This window comes from Colletotrichum fructicola (genome assembly GCF_000319635.2).
Source record: "Colletotrichum fructicola Nara gc5 chromosome Unknown KSG_Nara_v1_contig02, whole genome shotgun sequence".
Taxonomy (NCBI): domain Eukaryota; kingdom Fungi; phylum Ascomycota; class Sordariomycetes; order Glomerellales; family Glomerellaceae; genus Colletotrichum; species Colletotrichum fructicola.
In genome coordinates, this window is record NW_027094052.1 from 795,449 (window position 1) to 813,146 (window position 17,698).

The 17,698-nt window shown below is 50.6% G+C and overlaps 6 protein-coding genes across 6 annotated transcripts; 1 reads left to right on the plus strand and 5 right to left on the minus strand.

Moving 5' to 3' along the window:
* Positions 1–1,628: 1,628 nt before the first annotated feature.
* On the minus strand, positions 1,629–2,771 carry sprC (Streptogrisin-C; the record flags this gene model as incomplete). Its single annotated transcript, XM_032031830.1, has 1 exon — positions 1,629–2,771. One exon carries the CDS (start codon positions 2,769–2,771, stop codon positions 1,629–1,631), a length of 1,143 nt encoding a protein of 380 aa, XP_031889002.1.
* A 5,047-nt stretch (positions 2,772–7,818) lies between these two features.
* CGGC5_v002921 (uncharacterized protein) lies at positions 7,819–9,222 on the minus strand (the record flags this gene model as incomplete). Its single annotated transcript, XM_032031831.2, has 1 exon — positions 7,819–9,222. The coding sequence occupies one exon, from the start codon at positions 9,220–9,222 to the stop codon at positions 7,819–7,821; it is 1,404 nt and encodes a 467-aa protein (XP_031889001.2).
* A 354-nt stretch (positions 9,223–9,576) lies between these two features.
* yfnG (putative sugar dehydratase/epimerase YfnG) lies at positions 9,577–10,641 on the minus strand (the record flags this gene model as incomplete). Its single annotated transcript, XM_032031832.1, has 1 exon — positions 9,577–10,641. The coding sequence occupies one exon, from the start codon at positions 10,639–10,641 to the stop codon at positions 9,577–9,579; it is 1,065 nt and encodes a 354-aa protein (XP_031889000.1).
* Positions 10,642–11,607: 966 nt separating this feature from the next.
* Positions 11,608–11,967, minus strand: CGGC5_v002923 (uncharacterized protein; the record flags this gene model as incomplete). Its single annotated transcript, XM_032031833.1, has 2 exons — positions 11,608–11,846; positions 11,907–11,967. The coding sequence occupies 2 exons, from the start codon at positions 11,965–11,967 to the stop codon at positions 11,608–11,610; spliced, it is 300 nt and encodes a 99-aa protein (XP_031888995.1).
* A 2,503-nt stretch (positions 11,968–14,470) lies between these two features.
* QDOI-1 (Quercetin 2,3-dioxygenase) lies at positions 14,471–15,385 on the plus strand (the record flags this gene model as incomplete). The annotated part of the gene is made up of 1 exon (XM_032031834.2): positions 14,471–15,385. The coding sequence occupies one exon, from the start codon at positions 14,471–14,473 to the stop codon at positions 15,383–15,385; it is 915 nt and encodes a 304-aa protein (XP_031888994.2).
* A 195-nt stretch (positions 15,386–15,580) lies between these two features.
* Positions 15,581–17,038, minus strand: CGGC5_v002925 (uncharacterized protein; the record flags this gene model as incomplete). The annotated part of the gene is made up of 2 exons (XM_032031836.1): positions 15,581–16,059; positions 16,123–17,038. The coding sequence occupies 2 exons, from the start codon at positions 17,036–17,038 to the stop codon at positions 15,581–15,583; spliced, it is 1,395 nt and encodes a 464-aa protein (XP_031888752.1).
* Positions 17,039–17,698: the final 660 nt, after the last annotated feature.

A 17,698-nucleotide genomic window follows, 5' to 3' on the forward strand; every position in this document is an offset into this window, starting at 1 on the left:
AAAAAGGACGTCCTGTGATCCATGTGTTGAGGTTTTCTAACGTGAAAAAATATTCCGGCCCGCAATCAACCAATATTGTGACGTATGTCTTTCACTCACTATTTGCCTCACTTCGATTCTCTTGCCACATGCGAGAGGCCACTCAGTCCTTGAAGCGCATTGCGTCAGATAATCCGACTTGGTGTGGTGGAGTCCTCCATGTGTTTTGTTCGGTCCTACAAATCTAGCATAACCTTCTCCATACTGTTCCTGCTACCAATGCCACATCTTATCCCATCTTAAGTGTTCCACTGGTCCGATGAACGTGTGCCCATTTCGCAATCAAGACAAAACATTGGGGCACTGGTTCTCGGAAACTGAGCTATCCGTTGTAGGATGCTACAAAGATGCGATGACTGCCCTCAGGTAGATGGGCCAAGAATCCACTTCCAATGTTTACTGGGGGTTTCGTCCGGACCTGGCTGTAACATGTTTTCACTCTTATCTCTGGCTGACAAACCGAGTCTCCAATGTGCAGGATGCCTCTGGCGGGACCCGAACTTCGGCAGCTGCACAACTTTCCAGTCCAAAACAAAGCTCGACTATCAAGGCAAATGGTTCCAATCCAACATGTTTATCGTATAGTACTTTTAAACAGGTGCTGTAACGTCTGATAGCGCAGCTTTTCATCATCTAATGCGATTATCAATCACTGGTCTCCATCTCAGCAGAGTTTTGCTATCTGGGAGGGTAGTGAGTATAGACGATAAAAAGGACGACAAAAAACCACGATAGAGGCGGGGAGAGGGATAGAGACGACAGGGACGACAGGGATGCTGACCCCGTTGTCGCATTTGACGCAACCGCTGCTGCGGAAGAGGTTGAGCGCAAAAGAGACGATATCTGAAGTCAAAAATTTCTTTTCTCTGATTATGGAGACTCATGCTGGATTGATTTCATAATAATACAGCCACGAATACTGATGTCTGACAAACCACGTTCTTCATAATTCATGCTCACTTGGACTTGGCTTTATGTGGGGGAGATCGTTCAATTTTCATTCCATAGTCGGATTTCAAAAGTGAGCCAAATACACGAATGAAGACCAAACGCCCTTTGCTCCGTTGAGACAGACATGTTTAACTTACTAACAATAGCAACAACATCAACACCAACGACCAGAATAACACAGGCATGGTGACAATACTGAGATTAAGAATAGAATCAATCATTACATAGCTAAGTAATAGTTACAATAGACTGGATACCTTAATAAGTACAACCAAAGATTTGAAGAGTTCAATTCTTTTCAACGGATACTTACATAGAGACTGATTTGTTTCACAAATCATTCTGAGTCATGTTTTTGGTGAGGATCCGACTCTCATAAAAGCCAGCATTGATATGGAGCTCGGTGAGTCTTCGTTCACAACAGAGGCATCACAGGAGAGACAAGGTATATATAGATCAAGTTTATTTACGTTATCTGACCAAAATATCGTTCCATAAGAATAAGATAAGTCATACTCTTCATACATAAAAAACATCCTTCATTGACCGTGGGTATGTCTGCTAGTCGTGCTTCGCCAAAAGCTCTTCAAAGATTAACTTCAGCTCAGATGGTAGCGACGGCCGTGGCGAAAAGCCAATTAAGCCCTGACGAGGGTGAGGCCGTAGGTGGAGAGAATCTCGTTGACCGGCTGGAAGTAGGTGGTTCCGCCGGAAGAGCAGTCGCCTGAGCCTCCAGAGGTGACACCCTGGGCCTGGGCGCCAGAGTAGAAAGAACCGCCAGAGTCACCGGGCTCGGCGCAGACACTGGTACGGGTGAGACCAGTGACACGGCCCTCGGCGTAGTTGACGGTAGCGCCAAGAGCGCCGACAGTGCCGCAGAAGACACCGGTGGTGGAGCCGGAGCGGCAGATGGAGGCACCAACAGCAGCAGCAGTGCTGCCGGAGACGGGGAGGTTGCCACGTCCGTAGCCGTCAATGTAGCCGGTGAGGGTGGTGCCGGAGACAGTGCGGATGTAGGACATGTCGGCGGAGCCTGGGAAGACGGAGCCGGAGAAGGTTCCGAGGGAGGCACCGGAGCTGGTGGTGGCAGTGGCACCGACGCTACCGCAGTGACCAGCGGAGACGAAACCGGTGGTGACGGAGAAACCGATGGAGCAACGAGCAGAGCGGTTGATGAGGTAGGCGTCACCACCGTAGACGGTGGCGAAGGTAGAGGGCATCGTGGAGACGGTGCGGACCTCGAACTCGCCGGCGGCAAGGCCGACCTTGGCAGCGAGCTCCTCGGCGTGGGCGGTGCTGCCCTCAAGAGCCTCAAGGACGAGCTTGTTGGCGGCAACGTCGACGTAGTAGGAGGCAATGCCGGAGTCGGCAGAGTTGGCGTCGCGGCGGGCAGCGGGCTCGGCGATGTCAATGCCGTCGAGGGCGGCCTTGGCGGACTCGAGCTTGGTGAGGTCATTGGCAACAACAGTGGGGACGGCGCCAGCGTTGGTGATCTCGGAGGTCAGGGCCTCGTCGGTGACGGCAACGTTGACGGTGGTGCCGTCCTCGGAGATCCAGGCACCGGCGAACTTGGCACCAGCGGAGTTCTTGATGGACTCAATGACATCGGTGGAGCGCTGCTCGAAGGCAACACGAGCGTTGGCATCTCTGGCGTCCAGACCGAAGTCGCGCTTCATAGCAGCGAGGATCTTGGGGTGGAGGCTGGTCGCGGCCTCGGTGGGAGCACCGTAGGCGACGGGGAGGACGACCGCGAGGAAAGAGAGGAACTTAGTGAGCTCCATGGCTGCTGATTTGCTGTAGACAACGAGTGGGTGAAAGAGGTCTTGATGTTGTGAGGAGGAGACAGTAAGTCAGATGAGTCCGATGCTGCTGCTGCTGAAGAAAGGAAATGTCAGACTGGAGGAGAAATCCATCCTTATTTATACACATCTTGATCATGATATCGTGACGAGAATCATGGTCTTGTTGCCGCTGGCCAAAACAGAGGCCTACTTCGCCCCAGCCATCGTCAAATGCCTCCTTCCCAATACGCCTCAATCCGTTCTGCGATGTTACTGCAGATTCCCATGATATCACCAGGGCCTTCCTCAACAGGCACTTGAGAAGACAACCGACATGTGGTGTTACCGTGGGCTTCCGTAGTGTCGACAGGGCCTTCCTCAAAAGGCACCTGGAAAGCATCCGCCCCGCGATGTCACAGTAGTATTAATCGGAAAGTCCCTAAAAGGCACCTCTGAAGACTGTTTACCCCGCGATGCGATGGCTTACAGCCGAATAGGAAGGAGTAGGCTAGAAGATATGGACCAGATTGCAGCATTTCATCGATAAGATGCTGCATCTCTTAGCTGGCAAAACGCGGCCAAGAACTCGCGCTTTTCGCGGGCTCCTCCGTTGGCTTTGGCAATATGCAAAGTCAAGTCCAGAGCATCGGCTTCGAGCCGGCTGTATCTTCGAATCTGGCAGGCGAGCGGTAACATGCCGGCCGGTGCCATTTCTAGCCATTTCTGGTGCAAGGACCGGACGATCGCCGCCCTCGACCTGCAAGATTAGGTCGGGTGGCCGGCAGCCGGCGCTAGCAGGAAATCTTATGTAGACCTCAGCCACTGGTCATGAGTTGCCAGCTTTGCGGAGAATGTTGCAATCCTCCTGCTGTCGGTAATATTCTTATGTCACTCGTACTTCACAGCGGCCGGTAGTGGTATGCATGCCTGTTTACTTGGCCAGGAACACTGAGCTGCACAACCGCCGAGGGGCAAGGCAGTTATTATTCGCTACGGGCTCGGTCGGTCCTCTTTTCAGGAAGGTAGCATAGTCGTTGGCAGACCGAGCGCATTAGGAAGGCAGAGGCAGGCCGTGATGTGCGAGCCCCATGTAGAAGGTCGAGAACCGTGGTATGAAGGATGAGGTTCCTCGGTATTTCATTTCTCCACCTCTTATCCGATCATGACGCGATCGTTGCCAAGGTGCGGAGAGCGCCAATCAATAACAAGCATTCTACACTAAATTGCTGTTGAAACCAGTTGAGAGCCTCGTTTAATAGGAACTCGGAGAAAAGGGCGGGTCCGTCATTCTTGGCGTCAACTCGTGATAGGCTGGCTGGGCGCCAACCTGTCCGTCATTGTAACCCTACTATCTCTTGGCGTCTGACAAGCAACTTGCTTGATGGGAGGATACTACTGTTCTGATCAGGCGACTGTTGCCTAGAAACCTGAACCTTGATGGCTAGCAAGCAAGCGAGTTATTGAGGATATCGTGGTCGGTTCAGTCAGTTTCAGAGCCCTATGGACGGAGCTGCATCATGATAACATTTCAACAAAATATGTTGAAATTGGTGCGTCCGAATGTTGCGGTATTGAATGAAGATACTTTACGAGGCCTGATGCACAGAAATCCTAGCGCCCAAAGGTTCTTGAGAGTTTTCGCGTCGTGATTGGCACAATTTCCGATGTCGCGTTGTCGCCTTCGTTACAGTCTTAGTCGTCTTTTTGGCATCTACTGACCCTCATGGTCCGCAACATTCACTCGGCGTCAGAACTTGGCATTCATGGAAAATACCTCAATCTGTTCCTGATTGACGTCGGAGAAGCCTGCTAGATACCGTGCATGATTGGCCGCCAGCCAACGAGAGTTCGTTCGATGAACAGCTTGTCCGGCTCGCCATCGCTGAAGAGGAAGGTAGCGTGATCGTCCCTGACGTGGATGAATTCAGGGAAATGTCGCCGGCGCCTATCGTGTCCCACTTGAAATGATTGCAAGTGAGGTGGGTGGTGAGAAGCCAAATAGCTGTAGCATGCCATCTTCGACGTCGTCGGATCCACAACACTGGACTCACACTACGATGTCAGCTTAGGAGTAACGATGAGTGTTGCCACTTCCCTTGGCCTGTCGTTTCCTTAGCATGTTCATGACATGATGCCACTTCGATCGTGGTTGAGCCAATCTCGAACGTAGACGAGGCTGTCACCGCCGTGGTCGCAGTTACATCTCCCGCACTCGGTCGACTTCAACATGGCTGGGCACTGTCTTGTTGTCAGCTCTTGATGAGGGACTTGCGCCTAACACCTATCATCTACCATACCAGAGCTGACCATTATTGTTGAGTGCAGGTTAGGGGCCGCAGCCCATACTGCGAAGAAATAGAAGTTGATCCAGGCTCAAGCTGCCCATACCATTCTAGTGCTGGTGAGGGGACATTAACCAAATGAATGTTGTCGGAGCCAGCCGTTTTGGTCATTAGAGGGGCTGTCGGTGAATGAAAGCATGGACTCTGTTGAACTCCGCAAGAAAAGGATAGTATCCCAGTAAGGTTTACAGGGTCCAACTCTGAAGCAAATTGCCAAGGCCTCATCGTGTTCAACGGAGCCAAAACCACCAAACAAATGAACGAGCGTGTGAGCAATCGAATGAACTAAACGAGAAAATGTAGCATTGTGCTCTGCGGCGATGGAAATTCGACTTATATCTTGCGGGTGGCTTGTTGGGTAAATCTTGGCTAGGGGAGGACGGTGGAGAGAAGTAACCCGCTTGAGACCGAGCATTCTTTCACATCACTTTACGGACGGGCCGATCCGCTGATGTGCGACTGTGCCGCCGTCCCGCACAAACTCCTTTCAGCCTCTCATGAGTCATGCGTGGAAAATCCCAACCACGAGTAAACACAGGGCTGCGGGTCGTTCCTCCTACAAACTATAGATCGTGAGAAATCCACTGAGGCTAAAAGCGACACTGGATCGCTCGCCAAGTCAGGTTCAAGCGTCAGCTGCCACGCAGAATGGTACCGATAATATGCAACAGATGTACAAGTAAGACTAGTTATAATATGAGCAGATGGCCGGCGCTACTGGAGAACAGTCAAAGTTGAGTTCAAAAGTCTTAACGAATGCATGGATATGTTAAGATACTGGCAAATCCAAACATCAAAATCCCCGCTGAAAAGGGCGATAACCCGAATAAAACTTGATCATCCAACTCCTTAAGAACAATCTATTCTGCAGACGCGTTCTTTGCATACATTCTATGCCAGACCTTGAGATGGCATCGGCACGCACGAAACTCTCGGACATTATTCGATATTTTTCGGCGTCAGTCATGTGCAACAACTGTGCCATAGGGCCTATACCCCCCGAAATCCATCGCCAAGCATTGAAAGTCTCGTCAACAGAATCCCATCCTTCTTTCTCTCTAGCCGTGCGCAAGGGAGCTACTATGGTAAGCCCACGTTCGTCTCTTTGGAAGAGGAACTCCCGGCTAAACTCTGGCCCTTTATTGCAAGCAAATCGACAAATTGGCACATATGTGCCTCCAGACTTCCTGTAACAAACGAGAGCTGACTCGATGCTGATTTGCCTTCGCCGTTCAAAGGAACCAAGCTTCTGGCTGGGTATCGCTTCCAAATCCTGTGGCATTTGCCTTACGGACAGTCGTGTCCATGACAACTTCGCCGAATGGTAAACCACATCTTGCGTTTGGATCGCGTCTTTAAGGCTTTGCGCCTGATCTCGTAACACAATTTTCGACTTCGCAGATAATTTCTTTCCCAGCTCCTCTGCGTCAATTACCTCCCGCAAACATAGCCACAAGTACTCGTCATATCTGCGGTAGAAGAACTTGGCGATGTTATTGAAACAAAGCCAAACAGGATAGAGACCATCCTCTGTTTCCCACGTGGCCAAAGCTGTATCCAAGTCTCTGCATAGGGCAAGCTCTGAGGCACTCTCATCGGGGGCTCTGCCTATGTACAGGGACTGAACATAGATCTCGAAACAAAGCACCGCGCGTTGCTTGAAAAACAGATCTTCCTGTTCATGAGAATTCGTGAACCAATCGCCTCGACTCCGGCGGGAGGATGGCAGGTATTGCCATGGCAAAAAGAAGTATCGTTCCGTGTTTTCATACTCGTGCACCCACAGCCCTGAGAGCACGGTGTTGGCCTCTTCAATAATCTTCAATAATGTGAGGATGGAATCAAAGTCTTCAGGCCAGAGCGACTCCGGGTTACGTGGCCCGATGCCGGTCAACCAGTCGCAAGCTGACTTGACAATTTGGTTGGTGCTTGGCCTCGTGGGATGTCGCTGATGCATTTGTCGGAGGCGCACCACGGTCAGCAATTCTGGGAGCAGATGGCAGTCGATGTATTTTCCGAAGACTGTCGATTTGTAATCGATGATGTGTCTAATAACTTGAGGTTTTGCCGATATCCATGTGTAGAGGTCCTTTGGGTCTTCTAAATGTGATATAATCATCAGATGTAGCTCTGTCGGAAAGAACCATGTCGTCGACATTTTGCGCCAGGAGGTGTTTTTCTTGCTCCACGTGAATTGGAGGAATGAGGTGAAAGACAAACTTGAACTACATGGGACTGGAGCCAAGTTCTGAAGGGACACGACAGGGTAAAGGGAGACAAAGTTTAGCCCTGGCTTTTTTCCGTTTCTGCCGAAGACATCAGGGTGGAACTGGGGGTGCTTCCCAATTAGTCAGACTACATCTTGCGACAGATTTCATGGCATATAATCATGACCAGCTTTTAATATTGCATGACAGCATATCAAATAGCAGGGTATCCTTAGTTTTGGTAACGGGGGCTAGATCGCTCTGCAGCAGCAACTTGCACAGTCCGAGTTATCAAGCAATAAGGGAGTGATGAGATGTTCTTCATTAAGAGTTCAATTGAAAGTTATTGCTTTCAAGTAATCTTCTTCTTTTCATAATGGAGACCTGCTCTCCAGAAAGTCAAGCTGCATATAACTCTACTAACGCCATGACAGTATTATTCATTAGCTGGAGCAAATTCATGTAGATATTCAACAAGCCAATCCTCGAAAAGGTATGTTACCATGCAACAACCCACGGTTGGACCCCAATGTGCGAGCCTGGGTAGTAGTCTTTGATCCATGTCTTCAAGCTGCCTTGAAACCATTGAAGCGGGCTCGTAGTTGCCTCTATTGCAGACCTGCATTTAGAATTGGCTCGAGAGAGTGCTCCTATTATCTCTGTTTGTCTTTCACCCTCGTCAAGACGCAGCAAAGGAGCCAGTCTACCGATACCGCCCGATAAAAGCTTCCAGGCGTTGTGAATACCGTCCATACGATCCCAGTTTTGTTGCTCTTGTAAGGTTTCGAGATATGCGACCACAGTGACGCCATCATATCCATCGTTGACGATGAATTCACCCGTATCCATGCAGGCAATTCGATAGATTGGAACCCGGCCTTTTCCCGTGGGTATCAAACCAACCTGTGACGGTCTTAGAAGTCGGCGAGCTTCAGTCCCAGTCATGGACTCAATACCCGTCCGCGTCCAAGTCACAAATTTTCGATAATAGCTCCAGCGTGCTGAATGAAACATGACCTTCTGTGTTCCAAGGGCTTCTTTTAGAGTTTGCACTCCTTCTTGCAGAACCACGTCTGAACCCCAGAAAGGCTGGGCATCAACCTGCCGTATGTTCAAAACCTGGCGCAAAGCTGAATCAATAATACTGTCGCATGTGCGGCTGAGACAAGAAGCAAGCTTATCTATTTGCTCGCCGAAATCGACGGCACGAATGTCAATTTGCGTTGATGTGTCCTCAGTTGTCATTGATAAAATCTCGAACGGTGTTTGATCGGACGTATGATCAGGGAATTCCCTGCCGTAACAGAAACACAGGACGTAGATCTCGAAGAGTAGAACAAGCTTCTTCTGGACGAACATGCTGTGCTCGTCTTTCTTGTCCCAGAAACTATCGTGCTGGAGTAATCTCGTCGTCCGCTCGTCATACAACGTGAAATCCAGACCCTCGGGTCGCTTGGAGTGCTCGGGGTGCTCGTGGAGCCACGGAGTCTCGGGCCAGAACGAGTCATCTCTGTAGCGATAGTTCTGCATTGCCGTAACAATGCATTCTACCTCGTCCATGAGTTCTAGCAAGGCTAACGCTGAAGCTTTGTCCGTGGGCCACACCAAATCAGGAGTGCTTTCCTCGGCGGCGGCTTTCAACTTGAAGGCGGATATGACGAGATCTTGAATGCTCGGTAGCTCGGAGGACTGCTGGTGGATTTCGCGGAGACGTAAAACGGCCAGAGTCGGAGGGAGGAGATCGCGATCCACGAAAGACTCGAAAACCGCTGACTTATTTTCCAGGAGTTTCTGTAAAATCTCGGGATCTACTGAGATCCAAGAAAGGAAGTCTTTCGCGGACGTCAAATAGGCTGCCACCATATTCGTCAGCTCTAATGGAAGACGAACCAGAGTCGCCATCTTGCTCGTGAAAAGGAGTTGTTGCAATGTGTGTTTTGGCTTCTGTTGATCTGCGGTGTCAGCTCAGATGATTGAGTGATTAGATTCGTTTGTTAGGGGTGCCGAGGTCAGTACTGAAGCATGGAAGAAAGAAAAAGACGCCTAACATTGGGAGGAAAACCTAGATCGCGAAATTTGAATTGTGGATCGACCGGTCCCAAAAAGTATGACTGGTGTGATCAGTCATCTATGTATTTGACACCTCTATGACCCTCGGGATGGTTGGCACGCGGCTACATCTTTCGCAGCTTTAGGGACAAGTCTATTCAATCTACACAACTTTGCAGCCCTTAACGCGGATGCACAGAGGAAACTCTATTTGCCTCCGTTCTGGCTCACAAAGCCCTGCTTCGTCAAAGCCTCCAGATACCCACTCGTCCTCTTCACACCTTCATGGCCACTTGCCTTCGCCGCCTCAAACGCAACACGGTACACGTGCAGCCCTTCGGAAAACAACGGCCGATGGTGCTTCCAGCCAGTAAGGTTCGTAAGTTTTGTAGAATCTGTCCACTGCGGGAAGTTGATAATTCCATTTGGCCAGGGGTTTTCGTCATCCTTCGGCTCAGAAGGGTCGACATACTTCAGCCCTCCTGTGATGTTGTACTCCTCGACCAGAGCTTGCGACACCTCGTCGACAGTCTCGTACTTTTGGGCAGAGATGTTGAAGACCTGGCCTTCGACTTCGGATCTGTTGACGTGGGAAGCTATGGCGACGTATGCATCTCCGCAATCGTCGACATGGAGGGCATGAACAATCGTGTTCGGTGGAGTGGGCAGCAAGAGGGGCTTGCCATCAGCGGCGGCCTTGGCCGCAACATCGAAGAAGGCCTTGTAGAAGCTTGAGCTTCGGCCGTAGACGTTCGTAGGTCTGACTAAGACCGGAGCGAAGACATCGCTGTGGTCAAAGATCTTCCTCGCATGCGTCGCACGGTTAATGAGGAAAGGCACTGTGTTGATCGGAGAGTCCTCCGTGTGCGGGGCGAGGTTCGGGGCGCCGTGGTAGTGGGGCCCGATGCCGTAGTCCTTGCAGCCGGAGCTGAAGATCACGATGGGTCTAGTTCCTGCGGCAGAGCTTGCGGCGCCAAGAGTTCGAAGAAGCTTGATCGTGTTGTTGTAATGCGGCATGTAGTCTAAAGGGTTCTCGGTTGCCGATACGATCGCATCGACGGTGGCCGGAAGGTGAGCCTGGATCTCCGCGTGTGCGGATAGGTCGTCGATCGCGCCGACGATTGGGATGATCTCCTCTTGGGCGAGAGCTGTTGCGGCCGACAGAGATCGGACGAGTCCGTAGGTCCTCCATCCGGCAGCAACGAATGCGCGCGCTACAGCGTTGCCGATGTAGCCGTTCGCGCCAGTGACAAAGACAGTTTTAGGTGCCATTTTGACTTGATTGCAGGGTTTTGATGGTCTTCTCTTCGTCATTTTGAGTTTCGGTGCGTGATTTATAGTCACGGCTGTTACTTCTCCTAGACGGTTGATGAAATCTCGTGATAACGTTGACAGCTCCGTTTCCTCAAATCATTAGCGGGACAAGAAAATAATCTGAGATAATGCGGAGGAACAATGTGGCCGAGACGGCTGGTTTATGGTAATACAGCGGCGATGGCTGTGACGGGGATGGTGATCCATTGTTGGCGTGTTACCACTACATCGCACGAGTTTACACCAGTCAGAACGCAATGCGACCTGACGTGTTGCGACTCCAGCATGGGCCACTATGCAGCGGATGGGTTCATGCAGACCCGAAGTCAATCGTTTCAGAAGATCTACGATCATGTACAACTGATTCAACTAGGGTTCGTTCTCGCTGTGTCGACCTGCAGCACCTTTGGCCGTCGATGGATCGCCCTTGGGGCGGAATTTATATTCCGCAAGGGTCCCCGTGCCGCTCGAATTCGGCCGACCGATTGCTAAGCTCGGCGCAATGCACATAAGATGCGCCTTATCAGCTCCGGCATCCCACTGACACCACCGGCGACTGTTTGTTGGCAATTTGAATGCTGCGCACTGTAGTCAATGCCCATCTGTTTGATTGGACTGAAAATTACGGAGCGTTAAAGTCGCCTACGAATTGTCTCCGGCGCCGGAACCCGGCAATACGGGGCAGATACGTGTCCGGCCGGACCCGGAACTCTGTGCTAGAAAGTCAGCAATTGATTGACATATAACGCTTCCATACCCAAAGATTAACCAATCTTTACCTGAAGCCCGCAAAAAATCTTATTTTTGATTCATATGGATACGAGGTCTTTTGTCTGCCTAAACTTTCGTTTCTTCGTTCTTAGTGGCTATATTGTTAGTTAGACACCGAACTTTGCCATCCTGCGATATCTTATAGGCCGCGCCTTATTCGCAGTCATCACTGGCAACAGAATCGAAAATATTTGGTGGAGTGTTGATGCCGCATCGACCGTTGGCATCGCAAGTTCCCTGACGATCTCTCTGGTCAACTCTGCCGGTGCAGGGTTGACCCTCCTTGCTGGCACCGGTCGCCGCACTGGTGGTAGCCCCAGCTGCGCCTCTGGCCGCACCTCCGGCAGCAGCACCGCCAGCGACCGGGGCTGCCTTACCACCTCTGACTGGAGCTACAAATGCAATATTAGTAGATGTACAAAATGAGTGTGTCTTATAAAGATGTTACCCACAGGCAAGAGTCTGGCCAAACAGAACAGTCAGGAAAAAGACGGTCAAGGTGGAGAAGTGCATTTTGACGGAGCAGCAAATACTGTTATGCCAGATGACAATAATCAAACAGAAAGTCTCAGATTCCGAAGGGAAGAAAAGAGATGTGATTATAGTTGTTCAAGAATGCTCTTGTGATTGCGAGAGAAGGTATTTCTCAAATACCGAGTGTCACGCAACAAGCTTAAATGTTCACAGGCGTTGTTTTGACGAGGCAGTCCAATTGACATATTGGCAGCGTACCGAACCATTGGCTCCACGGAGGGACGTTCTGCCTCAGAACTTTGCGGGGAGAGCTTCAAAAAGCCAGGGGCAGCCATGAGCTGATGCCAATCCGAATGCCTCGCTGGGTTGAGTTTACGTCGCTCCTTAGGGCTGTAGGGAAACATGAGCTCGGTTATTCGTTCTTTTTGCTGTCAAGTAAAACCTTTGCTACCTCGCTTAAGGATCTGAGGCGTTTTATGGGTTGCGTTTCTATAGAAGTGCATAAGCGGTCACCCCGAACTGTCTTCGCCTCCCGAGTCCGAATGATTCGCATATAGAGCGAACGACATGACTCTTTCCATTCCAAACATTATCGGACTTCCATGAACATAGTGGCACATATGAGCCAGAATTGCGGTTCTGGCTTCAAAGAATGGCTAATCATAGCCTTGATGTTGGCGTGGCAGGTGGCTTGTCATCAACGTTTGCGTCACAGCCCGTACTTCGTTCCAGGTGAGTCTTTGGTGCTCAGATTCATTCCAACTATACATCTTACGGCAGGTAAACTGTAGCTGTCGTTGTTAATCAGGCATCGGAAGTAAATATCTTACCATAATGTTGTGTTTAGATTGTCTGCCCGTTGATGGGCAACGACAGTGCCTTCTTAAAGCAACGGATGTGATGGACGCTCCAAATTACTAGGTATAGACTTCCTAGTCCCGTTTCATTTGTGACTCTTGAAATTATGAATTACCCCCATGCTATCGACGAAGTGTAATTGGCACCGTCCCATTGATGGTATGCAAACACAGGTGCACCCAGTAGCCGCCCTCTGCACGATCAATCTCCACTACTGCATGTATAAATTTGCTGAACGCCGGAACATTACATGATACGACGCCGCCTGCAACGAAATATGCCATGTCAAAGTGAACTTCAAGTCTCCAAATGCGCCGTTAGCACTCCCCACCCCCCCTGAACAAGCCGTCTCACTTCTATTTATCATGGCGCTCATCCTCAACGTCTTTTCGAATCGAGATATGTTGAAATAATTCAACGTATTGACTGATATTCCGGACTTTCCATGCATCAATGACCATGATCTTAGGCTGACCTTCCCGCCAAGATACCCATCCATGGATGCTAGCGTAGCAGGGGCATTTGCGAGCCTGTCAGTTAAGGCGGGAAAAATCACACTATCTGTTAGTAATACAAGACAATGCCGAAGGATCTTGTAGCATTCTACCATCAAAAGTGCCAAGAGGGCTTCTGCCTTGGTATGGTGGGTAACATGCAGGGTCCATAAGGCTGCCTGGGATTGGGGGCTATCTAGATGACTGCGCATGAACGGAATTGGACATTCGCCCGAGCTACGCCTGGAGGCCAAAAGGAACCTCGGCATTCCTTCGAGGCAATGCAAATGGTTAATGCTAGTCAAATGACCAGCATGTCGCCTCTCTCAGTAACATCACGTGTCTGACGTAAGAATGAAGAAGGGTCCGTTCCACAAGTACCGGCTCAGGTAAAATCAACGTCGATGAGAAATGCCACCGTCAACAATGCATTTCTTTCCATGTAGATAGCCTAGGTGCTTCCTCCAAGCATTTTCTTCCGCGATCCGGATCAAGAAAAGGGATATCACTATTCATTTTCCCGCTTTCGAACATGCCAGGGCGAACAACATTGCAGGATTGCGTATCCACGGCTGCTTACGTTGGGGGCTAGCCGGTGGCTCAGTTCCCGACCTTTGGAATAAGATTTGCCCGATCACGTTGGTGTTTTCAGCTCGCAACTCATATCTGGATTCAGTTCTGACTGGCAAAACTGGCTTGAACCAAGGTTTCAAGGCAGACGAGTATCTCCACAAATCTACCAAAAGCCCCATCAAGTCATTGAAAGTTACCTAGACCTCCCTGAAGTATTCGACATAAATGATGGCTGACGAACACGAACGGCACGGCAAGGCCCCAGCTTGTGGGTGATGGCTGTGTCTGCCAGCTCTAGAAGACAGAGGATCAGACGATCCTATTAAAAGGGTCGCGCGAGACGCTGTGGCAGTTGCTTTTCTTTACTCAAGCCAAGCATACTTGTACATTCAGTAAACATGAGAATATTTACATTGGAAACCTTCGCCTGCTTAGCAGTGGTTGCATCAGCGCTGCATATTCCCCGCCACCAAGAAAATACCCTCTTGGTCGATGTTGCTCCCGACTATCCTCGGCCATATGTTCTACCCAGATTCAAAGGTCGGGCTGTCAAACTGACTGGCTCAGACATCATTCGGTTCGCAATCACTGCGAACTCATCTGGAGGTGCATTCTCCATGGTCCAGCACAATGGCAAGACGTCAGGCTGGACAGCCGCCAGACCCCACACTCATGAGAAGACTCACGAGCACTTTTATTGCACCCGAGGCCGCGTGGAGCTCTGGGCACAAAAGAATATCACCGGTGCTGATCATGAGGCCCGAGTTGCGTCTGTGGGCGACTATGGAAATGCGCCTCCAGGCACTATACACACTTTTCAACTTATCGATCCGGACAGCCAATTGAATCACATCTTTCATCCTGCTGGATTCGAGGATCTCTTTGCAAAGCTCAGTCTCGGCGAATACGAATCCGAAGTTGGATCGCCATACGTTCCGATTGAGAAGGACCCTGACCCGTTTGGAGTCCTCACGCCTGAGGTGTACGAACAGCTTCGATCCATGGACTTGATTGCCGCCTCAGCAGAAGCATTCACGCCTAGGAGAGATTTGATCAACGGTACTGCGGGTGATGCCGGGTTGCCGTGGCATGACGGACCAAACAGCTTACCAAGTGATCCAACCGAGCCATACTTTGTTGCCAACAACTACGGTTCAGCATACCTCAACTCTGAGAACGGATATAAAGTCATACAGCCTTTGGTCACACCTACGCAGACCGATGGAAACTTCACCATGGGCACCATAGTACTCTCCCCGACGCTCGATAATCAAGCCCCGACGACGGTCACACTACCTCATCATTTTGCCCTGGAGCTACAAGAGGGTCAACTGTCTCTATCCGTGGATGGGTTCGAAAGTCTGAGCTTGCTGCAGGGAGATGTCGCCTTCGTGCCTGCTCACACGACTTTCTCTTTTTATGCCACGGTGCCCTTAACCAAATTTCTTTACATGAATGGCGGGGACCAAGGATTGGATCATCAGCTGCTGCAGAAGAGTACTCCTTGGGGTTTTCCGGTGTATCCCTCTTAACGTCTGCTTTTGGATTTCTTATAACTTATAGAGTTTAAGTCGTGAGCTTTGGGACAAACATCTTTTAGGTCTCTTCAACACAAGAGAGATGCACATAGAATTTATTATCTCGGGGGCGGGGGGCGGTGTAGAATTGGTGCTTATATAACATTTCTGATTTCTTGGACTCTATTATCAACAGCTCCTTTCGTGAGTCTAGTGTGTTCCATTCACACCGTTGGCTTTGCCAGCCAAGAACTCCTTCTTGAAGACGGCCTCCATCTCTTTCCTGAAGGCCACAGCCTGTGCCTTTTCGCTGTACTCGACGTCCTGCCAACTCAGTCCCTGGTCCTTCTTCACATCGCGCTTGAGAACAAAACCATGGGCCAAGCCAATAGGCAAGCCCTCAATGGCCATAGAGTTCTCGGCAGTGGTAAGCTTTCCGTACACAGTGAAGCCACCTTCGCCATCCAATTTCTCGCCTGCCTTGAGATCACGCTTCGCTGTGGCAACAACATCTCCCGCCCACGTCTTAGTCTGGCCGGTTGGTTCGCCGCGAACCATTATTGTCGCGACTGAGACGCCAAGTTCCAGACCAATAAGATGGTAGGGCTTGTACTGAGCGGCATACCAGCCAGAAGGGTCTGTCTTCAGGCCATATTGCTTGAAGCATTCCCTCTGGTATTCTCCAGGTGCTATCAGTCGAATAATATTAGTACCAAACCTTGAGGGATCTCATTTGAGCAAGGAGCACGCACCTTTGATAATCACGTAAACACCCCATCTCAGATCGTTGAACACCCATCGACCGTCCTTTTCCATGCAAGACACAACTTCCACGGTGCCATTCTTCTCGAGTTGGCCTCCTTCGCTGGTGGGCTTCAGCACCGTAGGGAGGTCCCACACGCCACAGGGAGGGAACCTCAGCCCATCTGAAGGAGGGCTTAGGTCACAACCGTTGGCGACGGCAGCCATCTCCAAAGCACTCTTAGTCCCATCAAGGAAACTGTTGAACATTTGCGGGTTGAAGTCGCCCCCGGCAAGCTGCTCCTTGGTGAATCCGTAATGGTTCCACACAGTATCCGGCGTGGAGTAGTGGTAGTCGGGCAAATGCTTGGTTCCCTTGCCTGCGCACACGACTTCGAAGCCAGCCGTCTTGGCCCAGTCCACCATCTCAGCAATGAGTGCCGGCTGGTCTCCGTATGCCATTGAGTAGATGATGCCAGCCTCCCTCGCCTTCCGTGCCAGCAAAGGCCCAGCCAGAACATCGGCTTCAACGTTGATCATGACGATGTGCTTCTTGTGCTCACAGCAGAGGAGAGCGTGACGGATGCCTGCTGCAGGGTTTCCGGTGACTTCTAGCACGACGTCAATTTCCGGGGTGGCAATCAGTGTTGCTGAGTCTGTCGTAATGGCTGTTTTTCCTGCAGCAATAGCTTCGGAAATGCTCAGCGAAGCGGTCGCGTCAAACTTGCCCTCGGGATAGCCAGTGCGCTTCAGAGAAGCAAGAGCTCGGTCAGAAGAAAGATCCGCAATGGCAGCCAAGTGAACTCCAGGCGTGCGGTGGGACTGAGAGATGTACATGGACCCGAACTTGCCAGCGCCAATGATGCCGACCTGAACTGGCTTTCCAGCCTTTTCGAGGTCGGCGAGTTTTGTTGAAAGGCTTGTCATGATGTCGATGATGTCTTGATTATTGAAGAAAAATATTGATAATCTGGGGTGAAGAGCTGGCGTTTGATCTTGAACGAGTAGAAAAGGAGCCCACGTCGATCAGTAGTTCTACAACCGCCTGTTGAATTGGGACCCTGACCATATTTATCATGTAGATTCGTTCGCTCTCCTCATGCATACATTTCTGTAACTTATTGTGAGGTATCCACGATGCGTAGTATCCCCACTACCGTATGAGTCTGGTTGGATGTTGACCACCGGCACTTCGCCGATTTCCCGACACCTCCACTCCACAGCGGGTGTGGTCGCAGTACCCCACAACCAACGTCCAACTGGAGGCAAGATTGTGCTGTGTGCAACGTACTATGCTTTTCTTTTTCCGGGCCAACCTAGCTGTGAAGTCGTCTGATCAATGTTTGCTTCACCAGGCATCGCTCCGTGCGCATCATCTCCCGTGAGGTCATTACTGCATAGTATGTGTTTAGCATTCGGGGAATCGGCCTTTGAAATCATTCGGCAAAGCTTTCCCCGGACCATCCACCCCCAGATATTCCAATGTAAGCGTGATTCCTACTGCCCTTCTGACTGCCCAAGGCTGGGGTTCCGAGTGCCAAGATCGCCCGGCCATCTGCCCGTACCTTACGAATGTGATTAAAGGAT